Raw genomic sequence first — 21,882 nt, forward strand, 5'->3', positions numbered from 1 at the left:
CTCAGCTCCAAGTTCTTTTCTACAACTTGAACATACCTGTATTTGCATGAAGGAGGATGAGGGCCAGAGTCGCACTGGGGACTGTCATTCTCATAGCCCTTATCTGTGGAACAGCAAATCTTTGAAATGGAAGACTTGTCCTTTCTCCCAAAATGTTGTATGCCCTCTGGGAGAGAAAAGGAGAGGCCGAGAAATGATTACAATGGAGAACATGCAGGATGGGGTGAAAGGTCAAGAGACCTGAGATCTAGTCTCAGCTCTCTGTTGCCCAGCTGTGTGGCTTTAGGCAAGGCATAACCTCTCTGAGCCCCTGTTTTCTTTTTTCTTTTCTTTTGAGACAAGAGTTTCGCTCTTGTTGCCCAGCCTGGAGTGCAGTGGTGCAATCTCAGCTCGCTGCACCTCTGCCTCTCAGGTTCAAGCGATTCTTCTGCCTCGGCCTCCTGAGTGGTGGGGATTACAGGCATGTGCCACCACACCCGGCTAATTTTGTATTTTTAGTAGGGATGGGGTTTTGCCATGTTGGTCAGGCTCGTCTTAAACTCCTGACCTCAGGTGATCCGCCTACCTTGGCATCCCAAAGTGCTGGGATCACAGGTGTGAGCCACTGCTCCAGGCCTGAGCCCCTGTTTTCTAATTGATATTATAGATACTTAATTTTTCGTGGGTTTTTTTTTTTTTTTTTTTTAAAGATGGAGGATGAGGTCCTTCCAATGTTGTTGTCCAGGCTGGTTTTGAATCCCTGGCCTCAAATGACCCTCCCGCCTCGGTCTCCTGAGTAACTGGAATTACAGGCATGAGCCATCATGCCTGGCTCCCTATTATTTTATTTTTATTTTTTTGAGATGGAGTCTCACTCTGTCGCCCAGGCTGGAGTGCAGTGGCATGATCTCTGCTCACAGCAACCTCCACCTCCGGGTTCAAGTGATTCTCCTACCTCAGCCTCCCAAGTAGCTGGGACTACAGGCACGCGCCACCACCCCCAGCTAATTTTTGTATTGTTTTTCTTTTCTTTTTTTTGTTTTTTGAGACAGAGTCTCACTCTGTCACCCAGACTGGAGTGCAGAGGCATGATCTTGGCTCACTGCAACCTCCGCCTCTCGTGTTCAAGTGATTCTCCTGCCTCAGCCTCCCGAGTAACTGGGATTACAGGCACCCACCATTGTGCCTGGCTAATTGTATTTTTTTTTTTTTTTTGGTAGAGACCGGATTTCACCATGTTGGCCAGGCCGGTCTCGAACTCCTGACCTCAGGTGATCTGCCCATCTCAGTCTCCCAAAGTCCTGATTTTACATGCATGAGCCACTGCGCCCGGCCTAATTTTTGTATTTTTAGTAGAGATGGGTTTTTGCCATGTTGGCCAGGCTGGTCTTGAACTCCTGACCTCAGGAGATCTGCCCATCCTAGCCTCCCAAAGTGCTAGGATTACAGGCATGAGCCACTGCGCCCACCTGGTAATTGGTGATGTATTTGTTACATACTTGTTAATTATATTAGCTGCCACTTATTAATTTTTTACTTTGTTTATTTTTGAGGCAGGATTTTGCTCTGTCTCCTAGGCTGGAGTGCAGTGGCGCAATCACGACTCACTGCAGCTTCAACCTCCCAGGCTCAGGCAATCCTCCCCACCTCAGCCTCCTGAGTAGCTGGGACCACAGGCACAGGCCACCACATCTGGCTAAGCTGCTACTTATTCATACCTAGTTTAGAGGTTGTGAAAGGTACTTGCACGGCTAGAAAACATTGGGGTTTAAGCCCAGATTTGTCTGACTTCAGAGCCTGTGTTCTTTTCATCCTCATGCCCTGATTCCAAGGGCTTTTTCAGTTTAGAAATTTAATTTTTCCCATTATCATTTTGAATTGGGGGAGATTTAAAGGCTTTAGTATTTTGAGCCTTGGATCACTTCTTGGGTTTGGGGAAAAAGCTTACCCACTCCAAGTCCCACTGTGAAGCAAATAACCTTTCTCGGAGGTGGCAGCATGCAGAAAAATACAGGAGTGACAGGGAACTGGAGCTGGGGGTCTGAGGCTGTCTGGGAATGCCAGCCCGTACACAGCCTCCTTTCCTCCTCACCGCCTCTCTCACCTGCCCCCTTTCCTCCTGAGGCAGGGAGAGAAGGCTCGCTCAGCACACCCAGGACCTGGGTTATTCCTGAGTCATCCATCGCCTGTGTGGGCCTCATTTTGCAGCACTCGCTCCCCCTGCAAATGTCTGAGTCAGACATGTCTCCCCAAGGTTGTCTGCACACACTGCACTGGGCCAAACTGTCTCTAGATGCCGATAAACATCAACTGATACTTTAAAGCAGCCCGTGATTATATGTTGGTATTTTAATCTTATGGGCTAATCTAATTTTAACTGAACTAAGTTTTGGGTTGGGCCTGGATCAGTGGGCTGCTCCCCTTCCCTGGGATCATGCTGACTTCATTTTCTTCCCCCTAAAGCTCATCTAATATACAGGGCCGGTTTGGGGGTCTATTAGGCCAGATCTGAGCCCTGAGTTTTTATACTACTTGCTAAGAATCCAGAATTCCCCCAAATTACCCTAGCATGTTCCTTCCTGAAAAGATATGTCCTTAAGCAGTTCCAACTGAGATTCAGGACGAGAAACTCTGTTCCTTCCCAGGCCCCCTTCCCTGTCCCTTGGGGAGCACTTACCCCTAAGCCCAGACTGGCCTTTCCACAGTGCTGAGCCTGTTTGAGACCAGGCCACAGAAGGCGGAGGAGTGATATCACAGCTGTATGTTAGAGCCCACAAGTTCACAAAACCAATAAATAGCTAACACTTGCATAGCATTTGCCGTTTGCCAAGTGAAGCTGGAAGAGGCTGTGTCTTTGCACCAGCCAGCCAGGACTAAGAGCAGCTCACTAAGATCCTGAGTGGAAGAGGCAGGTCAGCTGAAATCAGCCAGCAGGCATTTAGCATATGGCCATCAAGGAACAAAGAAGAGTAAACCCAGGCCCTGCTCTTTAGGAGCTTGCAGCCTGCCAGGGCTGGGCAGACTCCTGGCAGAGGCAAAGTACGGAGGGAGCAAGCAGTCCCTGAGGACTAGGGTGTTTAGAGAAGGCCTCTCAAAGGAGGTGGAACATGAGTCTGAGTCTTTTTTTTTTTTTTTTTTTTTTTGAGGCGGAGTCTCGCTCTGTCGCCCGGCTGGAGTGCAGTGGCCGGATCTCAGCTCACTGCAAGCTCCGCCTTCCGGGTTCTCGCCATTCTCCTGCCTCAGCCTCCCGAGTAGCTGGGACTATAGGCACCCGCCACGTCGCCCGGCTAGTTTTTTGTATTTTTTTTAGTAGAGACGGGGTTTCACAGTGTTAGCCAGGATGGTCTCGATCTGCTGACCTCGTGATCCGCCCGTCTCGGCCTCCCAAAGCGCTGGGATTACAGGCTTGAGCCACCGCGCCCGGCCTGAGTCTGAGTCTTGAAGGATGGAAAGGAATTAGATAAGCAGGCCATACTTAGTACCAATTTCCATAAGAATGTAAGCCTCTTGAGGACAGGGCCTTTGTTCACTTTCTTTTTTTTTTCCTTTTTTTTGAGATGGAATCCTGCTCTGTCACCCTGGTTGGAGTGCTGGAGTGCAGTGGCGTGATCTCAGCTCACTGCAACTTCTGCCTCCCAGGTTCAAGCAATTCTCCTGCCTCAGCCTCTGGAGTAGCTGGGATTACAGGTGCACATCACCACGCCCAGCTAATTTTTTGTGTTTTTAGTAGAGATGGAGTTTTGCTGTGTTGGCCAGTCTGGTCTTGAACTCCTGACCTCAGGTGATCTGGCCTCCTCGGCCTCCCAAAGTGCTGAGATTACAGGCGTGAGCCACCACGCCCAGCCTATTCACTTTCTTGTCTGTGCCTGGCACAGAGTAAGGGCTCCATAAATATTTGGGGAAGGAATACATGAATGATTTTTGATTGACTTCAGTGTAAAGATAGGATTCCTGCAAAGCCCTGGGGCAGACAAGAAACCAGTTTGACTGCTCAGAGAGGAGGGAGAGCAAAGGTTGCAGAGGCTCCTTGGCACCAGACTGCCAAGCCAGGGAGTTTAACTGAGCTTGCTGGGAGGACACTCACAGAATGATGCCTTAGGCACCAGTCAGTGTTTAAGTGGTGCTGCCGTGGCCACCTCCCTCGGCTTGTCTCTAATGGAGGGTCTGCAAGGGCATCCTCTCTGAGCTGGGTGGGGTTTCTCTGGGAAGATCTGGATCTGTTTGGTCTGCCCTCAATTTGTGTAAGTAAAAGTAAGATACCAGAGCTTCCTTGGGGAGCTGCCGAGAGCCCTAATTGAATTAAGCTTTTCCTGGGAGGATTCCTCAAGCCATAAACTGCACTGTGACTGTAAATTAATGAGACCAGTGCCTGTAAACCATACAAGAAGGCAATCTTGTTAATTTATAGTTGTACCTGGACAGGTTTACTTATGGCTTCTCTTTGCTTTTATGTGTATTGGGAATGGGTGGGCTGGGCCAGAATCTCCTTTCTATGGCAGATTTATTTTTATAATATGAATAAATAAAACATGTCAATGGTAAAAACAAAATAAAACAACAAAAATAAAACCCAACAGTACAGAGGGTATTGAGGTGAAAAGGAAAAGTCCCTCTCATTACTTCTGTGACCACTCCCACTGTCATACCTTCCAGAGGTTACCACTGTTTACTGTCTTGTCCATCTTTTTTAGAAATTCTCCATGCATATATTGAGTATGTGAGTATGTGTGCATGCAGGGCAAATTTAGTTTTCATAAAGCCATTGCATAAAGGAAAAGAGCTCTAGGCTGGTAACTGGGGACCTGGGTCCTAGTCCTAACTCGCCTTTTTTGTGCATATTGACCTTTGCTATAAGCTATGTTTGCCTTCCTGGGCCTTAGTTTCCCTATCTGTCAATTTCATCTTGAAGGGCTCTCTGGGACTGTCCTGTGGGAAAGGCAGTCATTCCAGGGAAGCCCCTGTTCTGTTGAGGCCTAAGCAGACTGTGAGGCCGTCAGACGGAAAACTCCGCAGCTCTATCCTTTGGGAGTAGGCCGGTGCTGTCACTGAGCCCTGGCTTCAAAGCACAGAATTCAGTACAAGTACAGATCACGGTCATCTCTAAGTCCAGCTGAGGGTTACAAGGTTGAAGAAATGAGCCCACAGGGAGCCAGCTGTCTTGCTGGGGAAGTGGGACAACATACAAGGGAGAAAGCACAGGTGGGAAATTGTGTGGTTCAGGCTGGATGCTCAGGGAAATCAGAGGAGAGGAGGAGAGATGAGGGAAGCTTCTTAAAGGAGGTGGCCTTGAGAGGTGGGCCGGGGTAGAAGAGGAACATCATTCAGGAAGGGTTACTAAGGGCTTCTGGTTTAGGTGAGAAGATGGACTGGATGATCTGATCTGTTGTTCTTCTAGGATTTAGGTTTCTAAGATTGTTTCTGAGTCCATGATAAAGTTTGTGGAGCTCCCAAAATAGTCTGCAGACAGTTGTATATATGTGATTTTATCAAGGGAGAAGGCCCATAGTAGACTCAGATTTTTTTTGTTTTTAACACAGTTGATTGTCCTGTGTAAGCCACAGATTCTGAAGGCTAAGAGCTTCTGCCTTTTATGCGGTGGGAACTTGAAGAAGGATATAGGACTAACTGGTCTGGGATGAGTAGGGTTTGCCTAGGGGACTGCAGAATATCTTCCAGGCAAGGAGAAGGACCCTAGAGTGAGTAAGCTGTGTCCTGAGAGAAGGGAAAGGAAATTGAGTCCTTAAAGTAGAGAAAAACTTTTCTGGGTTGGAAATCAAAGCAGATGCAGCATGCTCCACCTACACTGTGCAGGCAGGGAAGGTACTGGCTTCTTTATGCCCTCTGGGTCTGCTGGGTTGCCATGGTGAGCCCAGCTCACACCCGGTAGGTGACTCAGACCGCCTGCCCATTTCCCTAAAGCGGCTAGGGCCCAGGCACACGTCTGAGGTTCTGCTAGCGCGGAAGCAGCCACCTTTCAGGCAGCAGACGCAAGAGAAAGCCTCTGAAGGTGGACAGGCTTTGAGGATACAGCTAGGAAGCCCTGACTGACCTCTGCTGTTTCCTGGACTGAAGGTCCCTGTTCTCTGTTCTCACTCTGCTTCTGGGAGTGAAAGTATAGAATATTCTAATTCTAGAACGTTAGAGATGGAAAGATCATTATCATAGCTTGTAACCCCCAGGCCCAAAGGGGAATTGGAGATGTTTTGATCAAGTTCTCTTTTTCCAGTTGAGGTCCGAGATGATTGGCCCCAGGCCACACATGAATTAATGGCAGAGGCAGGCTTCTTCCCTGTTCTGTTAACTAACTCAGGCGTCTCTAGGCAGTAAGACCTGGACAGTGGATCAAGAGGAGGGGCTGTGGTTTTTGACTTGGATATTGGTAGCACTGGCAAATCTCAGTTCTTCCAGTGGGCCCTTTAAGCCTAGAGAAGGGCAGCTTCCTCCTGGGTTATCTATTAGGGAGCTGTCCTTGGCAGAGAAACCAGTGGTCCTTACACTGGTCCTTACAGGGGAGCCAAGTACAGGTCTTAGGACCTCTGAGCCAGCCCAGAGGCTTCTGCCTTCACGCATTGAATCCCTCAGGTCGTGTAATCCATCACAAGCCAGTGTTGAGCTTAGGTGCTGTGCTTTTTATAGCATCTTTGCCGTCAAGCCAGGGAATAAGATCTTACCTCCCCAGTGGCCAGGGCCCACAGGAATCTGGATGCTGTACCAGGTAGGCATTATGCCAGCGTGAGGGGAGGCCAACTCACCTAGCTGGGCAAAGCCTAAGACTCAGATTACAGCAAGATGGGGGAGGGGGAGCAGGCACCCTACCCCACCCTCTTCCCTGACTGAGCCCTACCTGCCTTGCTGGTGGAAGGTACAGAGATGCATGAGAACTGCTTTTCTTACCGAGCTCAACGCCTTGTTTGAGAAATGCGGTTCAGATGCAGAACAGTCAGACAGTAGAAAGGGGGTGTGATTTGAAGTACAGGTAGAATTCTATGGGAGTTTAGAGATGGGAGAGAGAACTTTGTACCTGGGAAGATCCCGGGAGGCTGTGCAAGTGGTCACTGAGCTAGGCCTTGAAGTACATGTAGGATTTAGATGAGATACTTGAGTGAAATCTCACTGGGCACAGCCAGAAGCTTCTACTTGGGGCAGAACCTCTGGACTGCAGAAGAATGTCCCAGAGCAGTTCCCTTTGGAAACATGCCCACAGGCATGGTGGTTAGAAAAACAAGCTTTGCAACTTGACAGAACTGTGTTCAAATCTCAGCTTCACTACTTTATAGCACCGTGACCTTGGGCAAGTCACTTATCCTGTTTTAAAAATTTTTTTATTTAATTTTTTATTTTGAGATGGAGGTTCTCTCTGTCACCCAGACTGGAGTACAGTGGCACAATCTTCGCTCACTGCAACCTCTGCCTCCCTGCTTCAAGCGATTCTCCTGCCTCCCAAGTAGCTGGGATTACAGGCTTGTGCCACCACGCCTGGCTAATTTTTGTTTTTTTGTTTTTTTTTTTTTTTGGTTGAGACGGAGTCTCGCTCTGCCGCCCAGGCTGGAGTGCAGTGTCCGGATCTCAGCTCACTGCAAGCTCCGCCTCCCGGGTTTACGCCATTCTCCTGCCTCAGCCTCCCGAGTAGCTGGGACTACAGGCGCCCGCCACCTCGCCCGGCTAGTTTTTTGTATTTTTTAGTAGAGACGGGGTTTCACTGTGTTAGCCAGGATGGTCCCGATCTCCTGACCTTGTGATCCGCCCGTCTCGGCCTCCCAAAGTGCTGGGATTACAGGCTTGAGCCACCGCGCCCGGCCCAATTTTTGTATTTTTAGTAGAGATGAGGTTCGTCATGTTGGCCAGGCTGGTTTTGAACTCCTGACCTCAAGTGATCCCCCCACCTGGTCCTCCCAAAGTGCTGGGATTACAGGCGTGAGCTGCTGCGCCTGGCCTGTGGAGGTGACTTGCCTAGTGTCATATAGCCTGACTGTGGCACAGTTTAAGCTGGACTCCAGGGCTTCCCCTTCCAAGTCCTGTGCTATTTCTCCAACATAACATTTATGTTATGTTACCCCACCTAGCTGGAGTAGCAAGACTGATCACCTGAAACATTTAATGAGCAAAATGTGATTTTGTATGACAACTTGATGTGTAGCTATAAAAGCACTCAATTTTGCAGAACAGATGATGGTTTTAAAAATAGTCCCAGCTATGATAAGTGCTAGGTGAGTGATGCCAGTATTAAGGGGAGAAGGTGTGCCCTTTTTAAGCTACATCATCCTGTCTGAGCCTCAGTTTCCCCAGTCTAAAGGGGTTGATATCTGTAAAGCCCTGAGCACATTATAAGTACTCAGTAATGGGAGTTGCTACTATTCCTGGAGCCTTAAAGGAAGAGGTGAGGGTGGGGTCAAGCACTGGTGGATGGTTTTAGGTATATGGACTGGAGGGCATTGGGATGAGCTGAGTACTGAGGTTGGAGGTGCAAATGAGACCATGAGCTGAATTGTCTGAGTTTGTTCTTTAGTTGGGAGGTGGGGAGACACATGTTCAGCAGTTGGATTCGTGCTGATAAACACTGTACTGAAGATGGAAAGATGGATAAATATAATCCCAGCCTCAAGGGAGAGGCTGGCATGTAAACAGGCGCTTGTGATGTGCTGTGAAGTGCTGCAGCAGGAGCCTGCAGAGCTGTTGGTGCGCAGGAGGGAGGAGTGGAGGTGGGTGGGTCAGGAAAGGCTTCCCAGAGCTTTGAGCTGGGTCCTCAGGGTTAAGAATGAGTGTTTTGGCCAGGTGCATTGGCTCACACCTGTAATCCCAGCACTTTGGGAGGCTGAGATGGGCGGATCACTTGAGGTCAGGAGTTCCAAACCAGCCTGGACAACATGGTGAAAGCCCGTCTCTACTAATAATACAAAAATTAGCCAGGTGTGATGGCACAAGTCTCTAATCCCAGCTACTTGGTAGGTTGAGACAGGAGAATGGCTTGAACCCAGTAGGCGGAGGTTGCCATGAGCTGAGATCGCCTCACTGCACTCTAGCCTAGGCGACAGAGCAAAACTCTGTTTCAAAAAGAAAAAAAAAAAAAGAATGAGTGTGCTTAGCTCACACAGAGGGGAGAACTGGAGAAGGGCACAGAGACGTGAATGATGCAGAGCCACAGATCATGCAGAACCATTGACCTTTGCTTCTGAAACTCACTGGGATGTTTCCAACCCTTCCACCTCATCCCCAAACACGCCTCACTCACCTGCTTGGCTAGGCAGAGAAGCTAACTGCACCTGTGCGGTAGTGAGCACCTGTCATGGCTGTCGCCCTGGTACAGGCAGTGAGGACAGAGCTACCTACCGCTTACTGAGACCCTGCCAGTGCCTGGCTTTGTTCTGAGGGTTTCGCTTAGAGCATCATTGTCTTCTGCACTATGTGACGCCCCGAAGGTGCGAGTCATGGTTTCTAGCTTTATTTAGCTTACAGCTACTTTAGGAAAGTGAAACAGGGAATTATTAAGTGCTCAATGATTGCTGTGCTGTTGCCTCAAAGAACAGGAGACCTTTAGAGGGGGGGAAATGTGGCTGGAATGAGCATGGAGCAGAGATCTTTGTGCAAACACCTTCACCAGACGCTTCTAAGAGGGAGGGAAAGTGACCAATCAGGCAAGGGCCATGACACTAGTCAAGGCTCTTTGCAAGCTCTGAGTACTGGGTATGAACAGGCACCTGTTGGGGGGCCCAGCCAGCTGCAGGAAAAGTCTGGGTGAGGAGTCAGTGGGAAATAAGACTGGGTAGGTGGGTGGGGCTGGATGAAGCGTCTGGAACTCCAGAGGGGTGTAGACTTGGCCAGGGCTCCTCAGACTGGTGGCAGACACAACCACACTTGTCAAAGACTTGCCCCTTCACTCCATCTCCACTATGAGCATCTCCAACCTGGGTGACTCCCGGGCCTCCCAAATGGTCTTGTGGCTCCACTGCTGTCTGCCTGCAGGCAGCTCTCCACAGAGCAGCCACAGGGAGCTTTGAGACCTGTAAACCAGAGCATGGTGTTCATCCTGCTGAAAACCTTTCAAATGCTTCCTGATGAACCTGGGAGAAAATGCAAGGAAAGCATGGCCCACCCCTTTCTCCACCTCATGCCCCTCTAGCCTTTCCCCTCCTACAGTCATACCAGCCTTCCTGTGTCCCTCACGCACATCTGCCTTGCCAGGCCCGTTCCTCCATACAGCTGTGGCACTTGCTCGTTCCCCAGCCTGGAGCACTGCCCCTAGACTGCCGCATGCCGGCGCTCTCATTCAGGTCCCACATCAAACATCATCTCTTCAGAGAGGCCTCCCTGACTGTCCAGTCTAACGTGCAGCACACGCCCCACCAACTGCCTCTGCCCCCATGTCAGACACTATTCTGGATCTGAGGACACAGCCAGGAACACCACAGAAGAGGCTCCTGATGCCAGGGCGCTCCCATGCCAGCATGGAGCATTGGATGTGAACACAGCAGTGTCAGGCAGTGGTAAGTGTCCTGAGGAAGGCAGACATGAGGGAGAGGTGGGGCTGCTGGATGGCCAACAAGGGTTCTCTAAGGAGCTGGCGTCTGAGCTGAGACCCAAAGGACAAGAAGAGCCCATCTTCCAAAGACTAGGGCCCCTGAGAAGGGTGTGTTTGAGGAATCTGAAGTGCGGGGGAAGAAGGGAAGCGTGGTGTGAGAACGGAGAAGAGGGCAGAAGCCAGATCATGTTGGGCCCATGGGCCTGGGGCTAGGATTCATGGTGCTGTATGGTGCCATCAAAGGCTCTTGAGTAGCATGACATGGTCTGACCTGGGGAGGGATGTGCGGACAGCTTGGGAGTGTGATAGAGTCGGCTCAGGCCCTGGGCTGGCCCCAGAGTGCCCTGCCTACCAGCAGCTCAGCCTGGGTCTATGAGGGCAACAGAGTAAAGCTTCCCGACAGGCAGCACTGGCCAAGCCAGCAGTGATGGAAGCTGCAGCCTAGGAGAGCAGCTAGCAGGGAAAGGCGAGCAGGGTGCTGGAGCAGAGTGGGCGTGGAGTCGGGGGCACGTGGGGGAGGGAGGGGCTGAGTGGTCACCAGGCCCTGCTGGACTCCTGCCGGCCACCCCTCCCTTGGTGAGCCTCAGCGCCTGCAGGCAGTCACCAGACCTGTCATGTGGGAGACGTGGCGTTGCTGAACACTAGGGTTGGACATGCCTGTTCCCTGCTAAACCCTATGGTCATGACCTGGCAGTTGTCAGCTCAGGAAAGGGCAGACCTAGAATCAGAACCAGACTTTAGCGCTGGGAGGGATCCTAGAGACTGCAGGAGTCCAGGAGGAAAAGATAAGGGGTTAGGGAATCAAAAGACCTGGACTGAAACCCCTCTCCCCCACTGGCAGCTGTGTGGTCCCCGTGTGCAAAGGTGTGGAGGTTAAATGAGAATGCTGTGGGGAGCACCTAGCAGTAAGGGCTTCTAAATGTGTGACATGATGACAGAGCCTGTCCCAACCCCCTCAGCTCATAGAGGAAGCAGAGGCCAGGGCGGAAGTGACTTGCTCAAGGGCCGCAGAGCTGCATTGAGCTCAGCTCCCCGACCTCTAGTCCAGGCTCTCCTGTGATGCTATAAGTGGTCCTTCTTCCCACATCGTTCCCTCTGCAGAGGTGAGGCAGCCTCCTGCCTGTCCCACTTTCTTTTCAGCCTGCCTCTGAGCACCTACCATGCAGCAGACACAGCTGCGTGGTTGGTGGTTCCCACCCTGGAAGCGCTGACACTTGTGTGTGGGAGACAGACACGTAAACAGCTAAAACACAAGGCAGGCTGAAGTGCCGCAGGGACACAGCACGTTGCAGGTGGGCCCTGGGGGCAGATGGGGCTCCATCTGGCACTACCACTTACAATGGAATGGCAGTGAGGCCCAAACCTAAGTTAGAACAGATCAAGAGGGCCTTGGATTAAATGCAGAGGAGCGTGGGCTCTTTCCTGAGGATGGGGGAACTGCAGAGGTTCTGGAGGAGCCATGGACCATGACTGGCCTGTGTTTAGGATGAGGGCTTTCCTGGCTGATGGAGAAGGGACTAGATGAAGCTTTTTCCCCAGTGTTCTTGGCTCTGGGAATTTTCCGCCTCCTCCTTCCATGGATAATTATCCTTCCTAAGAAACTGATCAGATGGGAAACTTCAGGAAATTGTTTGGGACAGGGATTGTGTAGGAGTTGGGGGGAGAATGGAGAGGATGTAGCCGGAGAGGGGATCCGTGCCAAGCAGCAGGTGGTGGCTCCCTTCAGAGGGGAGGGAGGGAAGCCTGTGCAGGGCTGGGAATTTAGAGCAGGAAGATGCAGGTGCTTCTGGGGGAGCTGAGTCCCTCAAAACTCCTGGTCTTGTCCTCGGTTGAGGATAGGGATTAGGGTGACTGGCAGGGTCTGACTTTTCTGGGTCTATAAGAGTTGGGGAAAGTGTGAGGCAGTGTGGCTCAGTGGGTGGGGCCAAGCCCAGTCCCAGCTCTGCTTGGAAATTCCTGTATTGTGGGCCAGGGTTAGTTAGGAGTGGTGAGTGTGCACTGGGCACCCTCCCTTGGCACAGAGCAGTCCTCCTCCTGTCCCCTGCTCCCAGCAGACCCAGAGCTTGAGTCGTGGACCTGGCTGCTGTCATCTTGCTAGTTAAGCAGCAGGTCTCCATGTGACCGAACCACAGGGACGGGTGCTTAGCACTGAGGACAAGGGGCTCCCCACTTCTGAAGCCAGGAGCAAGACTGCCTCTAGAGGGGCCCAGAAGGCTCTGCAGGTGGAGATTCAAGGCATCCTTCTGGGCAGTCAGGGGCCAATAGAGACTGCAGAGTCCAACAGACCTGTCTGAATCCCAGCTCCACTACCTGCCTGCTATATGCCTGTAGGCTGATTATCTGACCTGTGTCATTTTTCTGCAGATAATTCTGGGGTAACCACAATTCTGACTTGGATCATCATCAGTTGATCTTACCTGTTCTTGAACTTCATCTGAATGGAATCATAGGTACTCTTGTGTGTCTGGCTGCTTTTGCTCAGCCTCTCTGTGAGATTCCTCTTCACTGTCACATGTGGCAGAGGTTTGTTCATTTTATTGCTGTTCGGTGTTACTGCGTATGAATACAGCACAGTTGGCTCACTCTCCTGTTGATGGGCTTTTGGATTGGTTCCCTTTTTTTGACAATTGTGAATAAAGCTGCTCTGAGCATTCTTGTACTCCATAGGGTTTTGTGAGAATTAAATGAAATAATCTGTGACAGTAAAGTGTTTAATACTGAATTTTGACTCAGAGCAGGTACTCAGAACATTTTCCCTCCAGAATTTTTTTTTTTCAGAAAAAAGGAAGAAATAAAAAAAATTCAAACACTGCTTAAGTATATAAAGAAGAAAAATGCAAGTCATACCCCTTTTACTCCTTTGCTTCTTGGGCTGAGCACTCTGAATAGTTCATCTTGGACTTTTCTCTACAGTGGTGTGAACCGCTTTTTCATAAAAAATGTTAAGCCGGGCACAGTGGCTCACCCCTGTAATCCCAGCACTTTGGGAGACCAACGTGGGAGCATCATTTGAACCTGGGAGTTTCAGACCAGCCTGGGCAACCTAGGGAGACCCTGATTCTACAAAAATAAAAAATTAGCAGGTCATGGTGGCACAGGCCGGTGGTCCCAGCTACTTGGGAGGCTGAAGCGGGAGGATTGCTTGAGCTCAAGAAGTCAAGGCTGCAGTGAGCCATGATTATGCCACTGCACTCCAGTCTGACAGAGCGAGACTCTGCCTAAAAAAAAAAAAATTGGCATAAAAGCAACCATGCTGGTCTGGCATAGTGGCTCATGCCTATAATCCCAGCACTTTGGGAGCCCGAGGCAGGCAGATCACCTGAGGTCAGGAGTTGGAGACCAGCCTGGCCAACATGGTGAAACCCCATGTCTACTTAAAATACAAAAATTAGCTGGGCATGGTGACACGTGCCTGAAGTCCCAGCTACTCGGGAGGCTAAGGTGGGAGAATCATTTGAACTAGGGAGGCAGAGGTTGCAGTGAGTCGAGATTGCACCACTACACTCCAGCCTGGGTGACAGAGCGATTTGCTCTCAAAACAAACAAACAAATAAACAAAATCATGCTGTTTGTACTCTTGCAGCTTAGCTTTTTAAATTAAATCGGATCTTTTGAAAGAGTTTCCTTATCTGCATCAAGGGAATAGCTTTAAGATTGAGAGTCTGTGAGGGACTCTGAAACCAGTCACTTGCGGCCTTTCACCCTGGCTGGGCAGATTTCCTTCTCGGTGGAACCCAGGATCTGGCTTCCGGAATCCGGGGTGCAAATCTTGGCTCTGTTGCTCCCTTTCTAGGTGTGTTCTCAGGCTTAAATGCCCTGAACTTTGGTTTTCTCATCTTTAACGTAGGAGGACCCTCAGAGAGATACCATGAGGTTTAAATGATATAATGTACATGAAAGAACAAAGCAAAATGAAAAGTGATGTGTTCTGGTTATTATGTAAAATCGTGGGCTGTCAGAGCTAGAGGAAACCTCTGAGAAGTTAACCCAGCCCCATCATCTTATCTGTGAGGAAACTGTAGCCCAGGGAAGGTCACAGAGCCAGCAAGTAATAGAGTCAAAACTGAACCAAAGGTTTCTGACTCTCAGAAGTCTGCACTTTGCCTCTTCCTGGGCAGTGGGAACTCGCCTGGAGGGTTCTCACTGTCTCTGGGCCAGAGCTCAGCTCTGACCGACTCACTTCTTAACTGTAGGGCTTCCTGCTACAGTGGAAAGGCACTTTAGAAAATGTCTAGGGCTCAGAGCGGGCACGGTAGCTCATGCCTGTAATCCCAGCGCTTTGGGAGGCTGAGGTGGGTAGATCACGAGGTCAGGAGTTCAAGACCAGCCTGGCCAAGATGGTGAAACCCTGTCTCTACTAAAAATACAAAAATTAGCTGGGTGTGGTGGCAGGCACCTGTAATCCCAGCTTTTCGGGAGGCTGAGGCAGGAGAATTGCTTGAACCGGGGCAGCAGAGGTTGCAGTGAGCGGAGATCGTGCCCCTGCACTCCAGCCTAGGCAGCAAACTGAGACTCCGTCTCAAAAAAAAAAAAAAAAAAAAAAAAAAGTCCAGGGCTCCAGTTCTTCTCTCCCGTCCCTAGCTGAGGGACTTCCAGGCAGTGAAGTGTGCCCGGAAGGCACATCCTTTGGTCTAAGAAGGCAGGGGAGTGGGCATTTGGATGAGGCGGGAGATGCTGACCCAATAGGGCACAGCACCCTTCCTGTCCTAACTACCTCCAAACCTGGGCCTTAGTTCCCTGCTCCCACCAGGCTCACTCCCATCCCCAAGAAGTCAAGCTAGGACCCCACTCCCTGACCTCTTAGATGAAGTCCTGGCTTTGAGTAGTCTCTTACACTTCTTCTAGCTCAGTGTTTGGGTCTCCTCAGCTTCAAGAAGATAAAGAGGGGGCCCCCATACTTACGAGATTGCAACCTAGGTTGACATCAAGAATCAGGAAATGGGCCAGGTGTGATGGCTCATGCCTGTAATCCCAGCACTTTGGGAAGCCAAGCAGGGGTGGGTCACTTGAGGCCAGGAAATCTCTGAAAAGTTAACCCAGCCCCATCATCTTATCTGTGAGGAAGCTGTAGCCCAGGGAAGGTCACAGAGCCAGCAAGTAATAGATGCAAAGGATGAAGCCCAGAGAGGGGATGGAACTTGGCCAACATGATGAAACCACATCTCTACTAAAAAATACAAAAATTAGCCGGGTGTGATGGTGCATGCCTGTAATCCCAGCTGCTGGGGAGGCTGGGGCATGAGAATCGCTTCAACCCGGGAGACGGAGGTTGCAGTGAGCTGAGATCACACCACTGCACTCCAGCCTGGGCAACAGAGTGAGACTCCGTCTCAAAAAAAGAGAATCAGGAAATGAAACCCTGACGGGCGTGGGCTAGGCCTTTGCCTCACCCACCCTGCTCCTTCCCAGGAAGCATTTGGCATGATAAGATTTCCATGGTACTGGCCAGTTGGGCCCCACTGTCCCGGGTGTTTAGCTACCACGTCACAGTGCAGTACCAGGTACCAGGCAGTTGAAATGGCTCCTGGTGCTCCAGCTTCTGCCCTTCCCTGGAGCCACAGCTCATTAAGAAAGCACCGTGGCAATGATAATCAGGGAACCAGGCGGGGCTGTCTGGGAGTGCCCTGTTGGCCGAGGGTGGGGGTTGGGGAGGGACTGCTAGCCCTGGTATCTGCTTTCAAGGTGAGATCATGGAGTGACACTCATTCCAGTGGCAGTGAACAGTGATGAGAAAAAGTCCTGCTCTAATAGTAGGAGGTACCCCCACTTCATGTTGCAGTACGCTTTGTCTGGTCCTGTGCTAGACTGTCTGCCTTCATCATCTTGTGATCTGCCCACGACCTCCCAGAGTACTGGGATTACAGGCATGAGCCACCGTGCCTGGCCTTTTTTTTTTTTTTTTTTAGAGATGGGGTTTCACCAAGTTGGCCAGGCTGACCACAAGGCCAGGTCAAGTCTCCCAAAGTGCTGAGAGTACAGGCATGAGCCACCACACCCAGCCACTATTATTATTATTAACGTCCCCATTTCAACTGGAAGCTGTGTGACTGGGCTGATTAGAACCATGGTCTGGGGGCGGGGTGGCAAAAAAGAAAAAAGAACCATGGCTCCTGCCTGAATTCTTTTTTTTTTTTTTTTTTTTGAGACGGAGTCTCGCTCTGTCGCCCAGGCTGGAGTGCAGTGGCCGGATCTCAGCTCACTGCAAGCTCCGCCTCCCGGGTTTACGCCATTCTCCTGCCTCAGCCTCCCAAGCAGCTGGGACTACAGGCGCCTGCCACGTCGCCCGGCTAGTTTTTTGTATTTTTTAGTAGAGACGGGGTTTCACCATGTTAGCCAGGATGGTCTCGATCTCCTGACCTCGTGATCCGCCCGTCTCAGCCTCCCAAAGTGCTGGGATTACAGGCTTGAGCCACCGCGCCCGGCCCTGCCTGAATTCTTGAGCCTCCTTGTCCTGCCTAGTGGTGGCTGCTTCTGCAGTTCTGGCTGTCCCAGCTATCTCCTCTGCCCTACTGGAGGGAGGCATGTGCACCTCATGCCAATGCCATGTGCGGTTTCACACGATAGGCCCTGCCCAGTCCCAGCAGCCAGCACAGGCCAGGCGGAAGTGGGCATTGACAAAGCCTTCCTTATCTCCTTCCTGGGCATGGGGCATTTACTTCTATGGGGTGGGCTGGTTGACAGAGAAGTAGGCAAGCAGGCAGCTTCTCAGCCTGCCTGGAGCCCTTGGCCCTTTGTGCTCAGCTTGTCACCAGTGGGCTCTTACTCTGGAACCTGTGCCCTGAGGACCAGAGTGCCAACAGGAAGCAGTTACCAGGCCCGGCTTGAGGGCAGAGCTTGGCTTTTGGGATCAAATACCAGTTTGGTTGTTTCCTGGCTGTGTGTCATTTGAGCTAGTTTATTAAGCTCTGAGCCTCAATTTCTCTACTGGAAAATGGAAACAGTAGTGTCTACCTCATGGCATTGCTGAGGCTAAATGAGAAGGCACAGGGCTCGGTAGTAATTCTCCCTTCCCACGGTGGCGTGTGCTGGAGGGCTGCACTGTGTCTCCTGAGGCATTGCACATGGATTTTGAGCAGAGGCCTGCAGGCTAGACCCAGTCTGGGGAGCTACTGACAGTGGAGCTCCATTCCCCATTACTAGGGTGCCAGATAGCTCCTGCTTCTCTCCTTGCAAGGCACACACAGAACCAGGGCACACTGCTACTGCTAGGGGTCTTAGAGAGACCAGCAGTTTAGTGAGTGACCTGACCAAGGTCACACAGCAAAGGAGTGACAGACCTGGCAATAAACCAGGGCTCCTGTGCCCCATACCCACCATTTGGTCCAGAAAACTGGGGCTCAGAGCTGCAGGCAGCATGGTTGGGGCTGTGGCTCTAGAGTCAGACCATTTCTCTCTGCCCCAGTTTCCTCAGCTGTAGAATGAGGAGGGTGATCCCTGTGTCAGAGGGCTGCTAGGAGAATCATGTGGTTGAAGTATACAGAGCATCAAAGTGAGGCACTCAATAGAAGGTAGTTTTTTAAAAAAAAGTGGGAGTGGATTGGGGGGGTGGCACCATATTCCAAGCAAAGACCAGTTTTGGAGTGGACCATCCTGGGTGTGTATCCCAGCTCTGCTACCACTTTGCTGTGTAACCTCAACCAAGTTCCATCCCCTCTCTGGGCTTCATCCTTTGCATCTGTGAAACAGAGGGGTTGCATTGGATGGTCTCAGAGGGCCCTCCCTCTTCTAATCTCTGACTTCTTGCTGCCCCTCTTCTCCCCCAGGAGAGGCCTGACCTGCAATTGCTGTTCCTAGAGCCCTGGGCCCTCCTGGCACCAGGACCAAGCCCTGCAGCTGGCCATGTCCTCGTCTTTTCTCTGCAGTGTCCTCTAAAGGGCAGCCTCATCTGAGCATGCTCGGTTCTCCTATCCACTCTACATCTTGTGGCTCCTAGAGGCCTGAGGTGACCAACTATCCCCAGTGTGGTGGGAGAGGGGGCAGGGAGAGGCCCTCCAAGCATGCCCTGTCTCTCCCACCACAGACAGAGCCCAGCCAGCTGGATTGTTATCAGAAGCGTATGGGAGACCCTTAGGGCATCCCCTGGAGATAGAGGATCCAGTATCAGGAGGGCTCACCCACCTTGCTGGTATTGTGCAGGAGGCAGTGCCTGCTGCCCCTGGAGCCTTAATGCTGTGCAGTTGGACAGCTTCCCCCTCAGGCGCCTGCTTAGGAGAAGCTCTCGCCTCTCTAGTGCTGCCAGCTTGCCTCTGGGACCCTGACTCTGCTGGTTTCAGGGAACCTAGATCTGCACGGGAGTGTCTGGCATTTATTTATTTATTTATTAGGCAGTCAGTTAGTTAGTTTCCCTCTTTTTGCCCAGGCTGGAGGGCAATGGCGCGATCTCGGCTCGCTGCAACCTCCGCCTCCTGGGTTCAAGTGATTCTCCTGCCTCAGCCTCCCAAGTAGCTGGGATTACAGGATGCACCACCACACCTGGCTAATTTTGTATTTTTAGTAGAGTCGGGGTTTCACCATGTTGGCCAGGCTGGTCTCAAACCCCTGACCTCAGGTGATCTGCCCGCCTCGGCGTCTCAAAGACCTGGGATTATAGGCATGAGCCACCGTGCCCGGCCTTTTTTTTTTTTTTTTCCCCAGGCAGGGTCTTACCCAGGCTAGAATGCAATGGCATGATCTCGGCTCACTGAAACCTCAACCTCCCAGGCTCAGGTGATCCTCCCACCTCAGCCTCCCTAGTAGCTGGGACTACAGGTATGCACCAACCATGCCCAGCTACTTTTTAAATTTTTTGTAGAGATGGATTTCACCATGTTGCCCAGGCTGGTCTCAAACTCCTGGGCTCAAGTGATCCTCTCACCTCGGCCTCCCCAACTGCTGGGATTACAGGTGTGAGCTACCTCACCCGGCGTGGACATATATTTTTGTTTTTGCTTTTTTCTGAGTGTTTTTATCTCTGTTCTCTCCTCTTACAGCAACCCTGTGCCATAGACATTGTTTATCCCAATGTTAGAAAGGAAGAAACTGAGGTTCAGGGCAGTACTGTGATTTGCCATAGGTCACAGAGAAATTAAGATTTAGAATTGGGACAGCAACTGCCTCCCTCATTGATGGACCAGAGTTCTTTACGCTGCCCGCTGCTGCCTCGTGCAAGCTTGCTATGGCATGAATGCTGTTCTGTATCCAGATGCCACGGTTGCTGACATGGACAGAGATGGTGAGTATCACAGAGCCCAACTTTGTCCAGCTGCAGAGTTCATCAGTCAGATGTCAGAGGTAGAGAGGCTCTCAACCAGCCCCTAAGGATGGAGAAACTGAGACCAAAGAAAAGCAAGGGTTTGTTCAAAGCCCTCAGAATGTCAGTGGCTGAGTCTAGACTGAAGCCCAGTTCCCCTGATCCCCAGCCTGGGCTTGACTCAGGCCTTTCTTTTCTCAGAATTGTAGTTTTCTGGTCTTTTGAGGCATTTGGAGGTAGGATGGGGGAGGGCTCACCCATCCTGCTGGTGTTGTGCAGGAGGCGGTACCAGCTGTCCCTGGAGCTGAGACTAAATGGCTGTGTAGTTGGACAACTTTGCCCTATGCCAGATGCTGAGCCTGGGTGGCCAGCGCTATCTCCCTTGACCACCTCCCTGAGGGGTCAGAATTTCATGTTGTTCCCCGGGCCAGAGCCCTCCAGTGGCTCTCCCTGGCTCAGCAGGGTGATTGGGAATTCTCTCCCCACAGGATATTTGTGGCCTTTCATGACTGGCCTTGGCTGAGCGCTGGATTGAGAGTCAGTAGTTCTGGGTTTGGGACCTGTCTCCATTGCTACCCATGTGATCCTGGGCCTATGTTTGGACTTCTCTCAATGTCTGTTCTCTTATCTGTTGCCCACTGCCACGGCTTGTTGTGAGGGCGAGAGAAAAGGCTGCTTTACAGCATCTAAGTAATGATTTCCACTCCAGTCCACTATTGGAGTCTATTTGCTCCAATAGAAATCCTCTACCTGGGCTGGGCTCAGTGGCTCACGCCTGTAATCTTAGCACTTTGGGAGGCCAAGGCAGGTAGATCTCTTGACCTCAGGAGTTTGAGACCTGAGCAACATGGCGAAACCCCCACGTCTACAAAAAGTACAAAAACTAGCCAGGCGTGGTGGTGCGCGCCTGTAGCCCCAGCTACTTGGGGGGCTGAGGCGAGAGGATCACTTAAGTCCAGGAAGTCAAGGCTGCAGTGAGCCGTGTTCGTACCACTGCACTCCAGCCTGGGCAACACAGCCAGACTCTGTTTTCCCCACCCCCTCCCCCACAAAAGAAGAAATCTTCTACCTGCACCACATTCGTTTCCCTGTCCTGCCTTTCCAGATGCTGCTGATATGCCTGCCAGGCCTTCTTGGTGCCTAACTCTCACCCTTCCTTCAAGGAAAAGGCCAATTCAGCTGGAGTTTAGTGTCCGTGTGCTTAGTGCCAAACACTGGAGACTAAGTTAAACCCAAAAATATGTACATGAAAGGGAAGAAAAAAAAGTTAAACCAGACATGACTTCTGCTCTCAAACAGTTCTGCTGGCTCAAAAAGTCTTTATCCTTACCATGTGTTAGGCTCCATGCTGAGGCCTGGAGAGTCAAAGATGAATAGGACAGGGTCCCTACCCTTGCTTGCAGGTAGAAACTTGCTTGTGGTCTGAAGGGGGAGACAGACCAACCAGCTGTGCCATGTCATCAGACTCTTAATAGAGGGCTGTGTGGTCCCAGGCTCTGCAGGCCCACAGATCTGAGCGTGACTGCGTTCTGCTCCCTGGGGTATTTAGGAAAAGCTGCTGAGCAGAACCTTGGAGGAGGAGTGGCTCTCCAAGGGACAAGCTGATGGTGACCCACCCTGACAACATCTTGTGGTTCACCCAGTGCTTTTGTGTTTGTGGTCTCATGTAATCCTCACAACAACCTTGTGAGGTCACTGAGGTAAGAGAAAGTCATCCATCCAGCAAACATTGGTTGTGAGCCTGCCGTGTGCCAGGTACAGTCTAAGGTGCCAGGAATACAACAGTGATTGGGACAGAGGCTGCCCTCACGAGGCTTATGTTCTGGGTGGGGAATGGTCAGAAAGCACGTCAGGAAGTGGCAAGAGTAAGCAGATTGAGAGGGTTGGGAGGACCTCTCTGGGGAGGTGGCATTGAGCAGGGACCTGAAAGAAGGGAGAGAATCTGGGCCAGGCACGGTGGCTCAAGCCTGTAATCCCAGCACTTTGGGAGGCCGAGACGGGCGGATCACGAGGTCAGGAGATGGAGATCATCCTGGCTAACACGGTGAAACCCCGTCTCTACTAAAAATACAAAAAATTAGCTGGGCGAGGTGGCAGGCGCCTGTAGTCCCAGCTACTCGGGAGGCTGAGGCAGGAGAATGGCGTGAACCTGGGAGGC

General features: G+C 51.2%; 1 protein-coding gene across 5 annotated transcripts in view; it reads left to right on the forward strand.

The window, feature by feature from the left end:
* SLC9A1 (solute carrier family 9 member A1) overlaps positions 1–21,882 on the forward strand; it is a 77,383-nt gene that overhangs the window by 20,543 nt on the left and 34,958 nt on the right. Inside the window, exons 1-3 of one of the 5 annotated variants that reach the window (XM_033227607.1) lie at positions 10,355–10,460; positions 12,860–12,945; positions 19,465–19,706. The exons of the other annotated variants lie outside the window; for them this stretch is intronic. Of the exons in view, the coding sequence (XP_033083498.1) occupies positions 19,655–19,706 (52 nt within the window). The 5' untranslated portion in view covers positions 10,355–10,460; positions 12,860–12,945; positions 19,465–19,654. Of the gene's footprint in view, positions 1–10,354; positions 10,461–12,859; positions 12,946–19,464; positions 19,707–21,882 lie in introns of those variants that run through there. 5 annotated transcript variants of the gene reach the window in all.

This window comes from Trachypithecus francoisi, unplaced genomic scaffold, assembly GCF_009764315.1.
Source record: "Trachypithecus francoisi isolate TF-2019V2 unplaced genomic scaffold, Tfra_2.0 Lachesis_group12, whole genome shotgun sequence".
Taxonomy (NCBI): Eukaryota; Metazoa; Chordata; class Mammalia; order Primates; family Cercopithecidae; genus Trachypithecus; species Trachypithecus francoisi.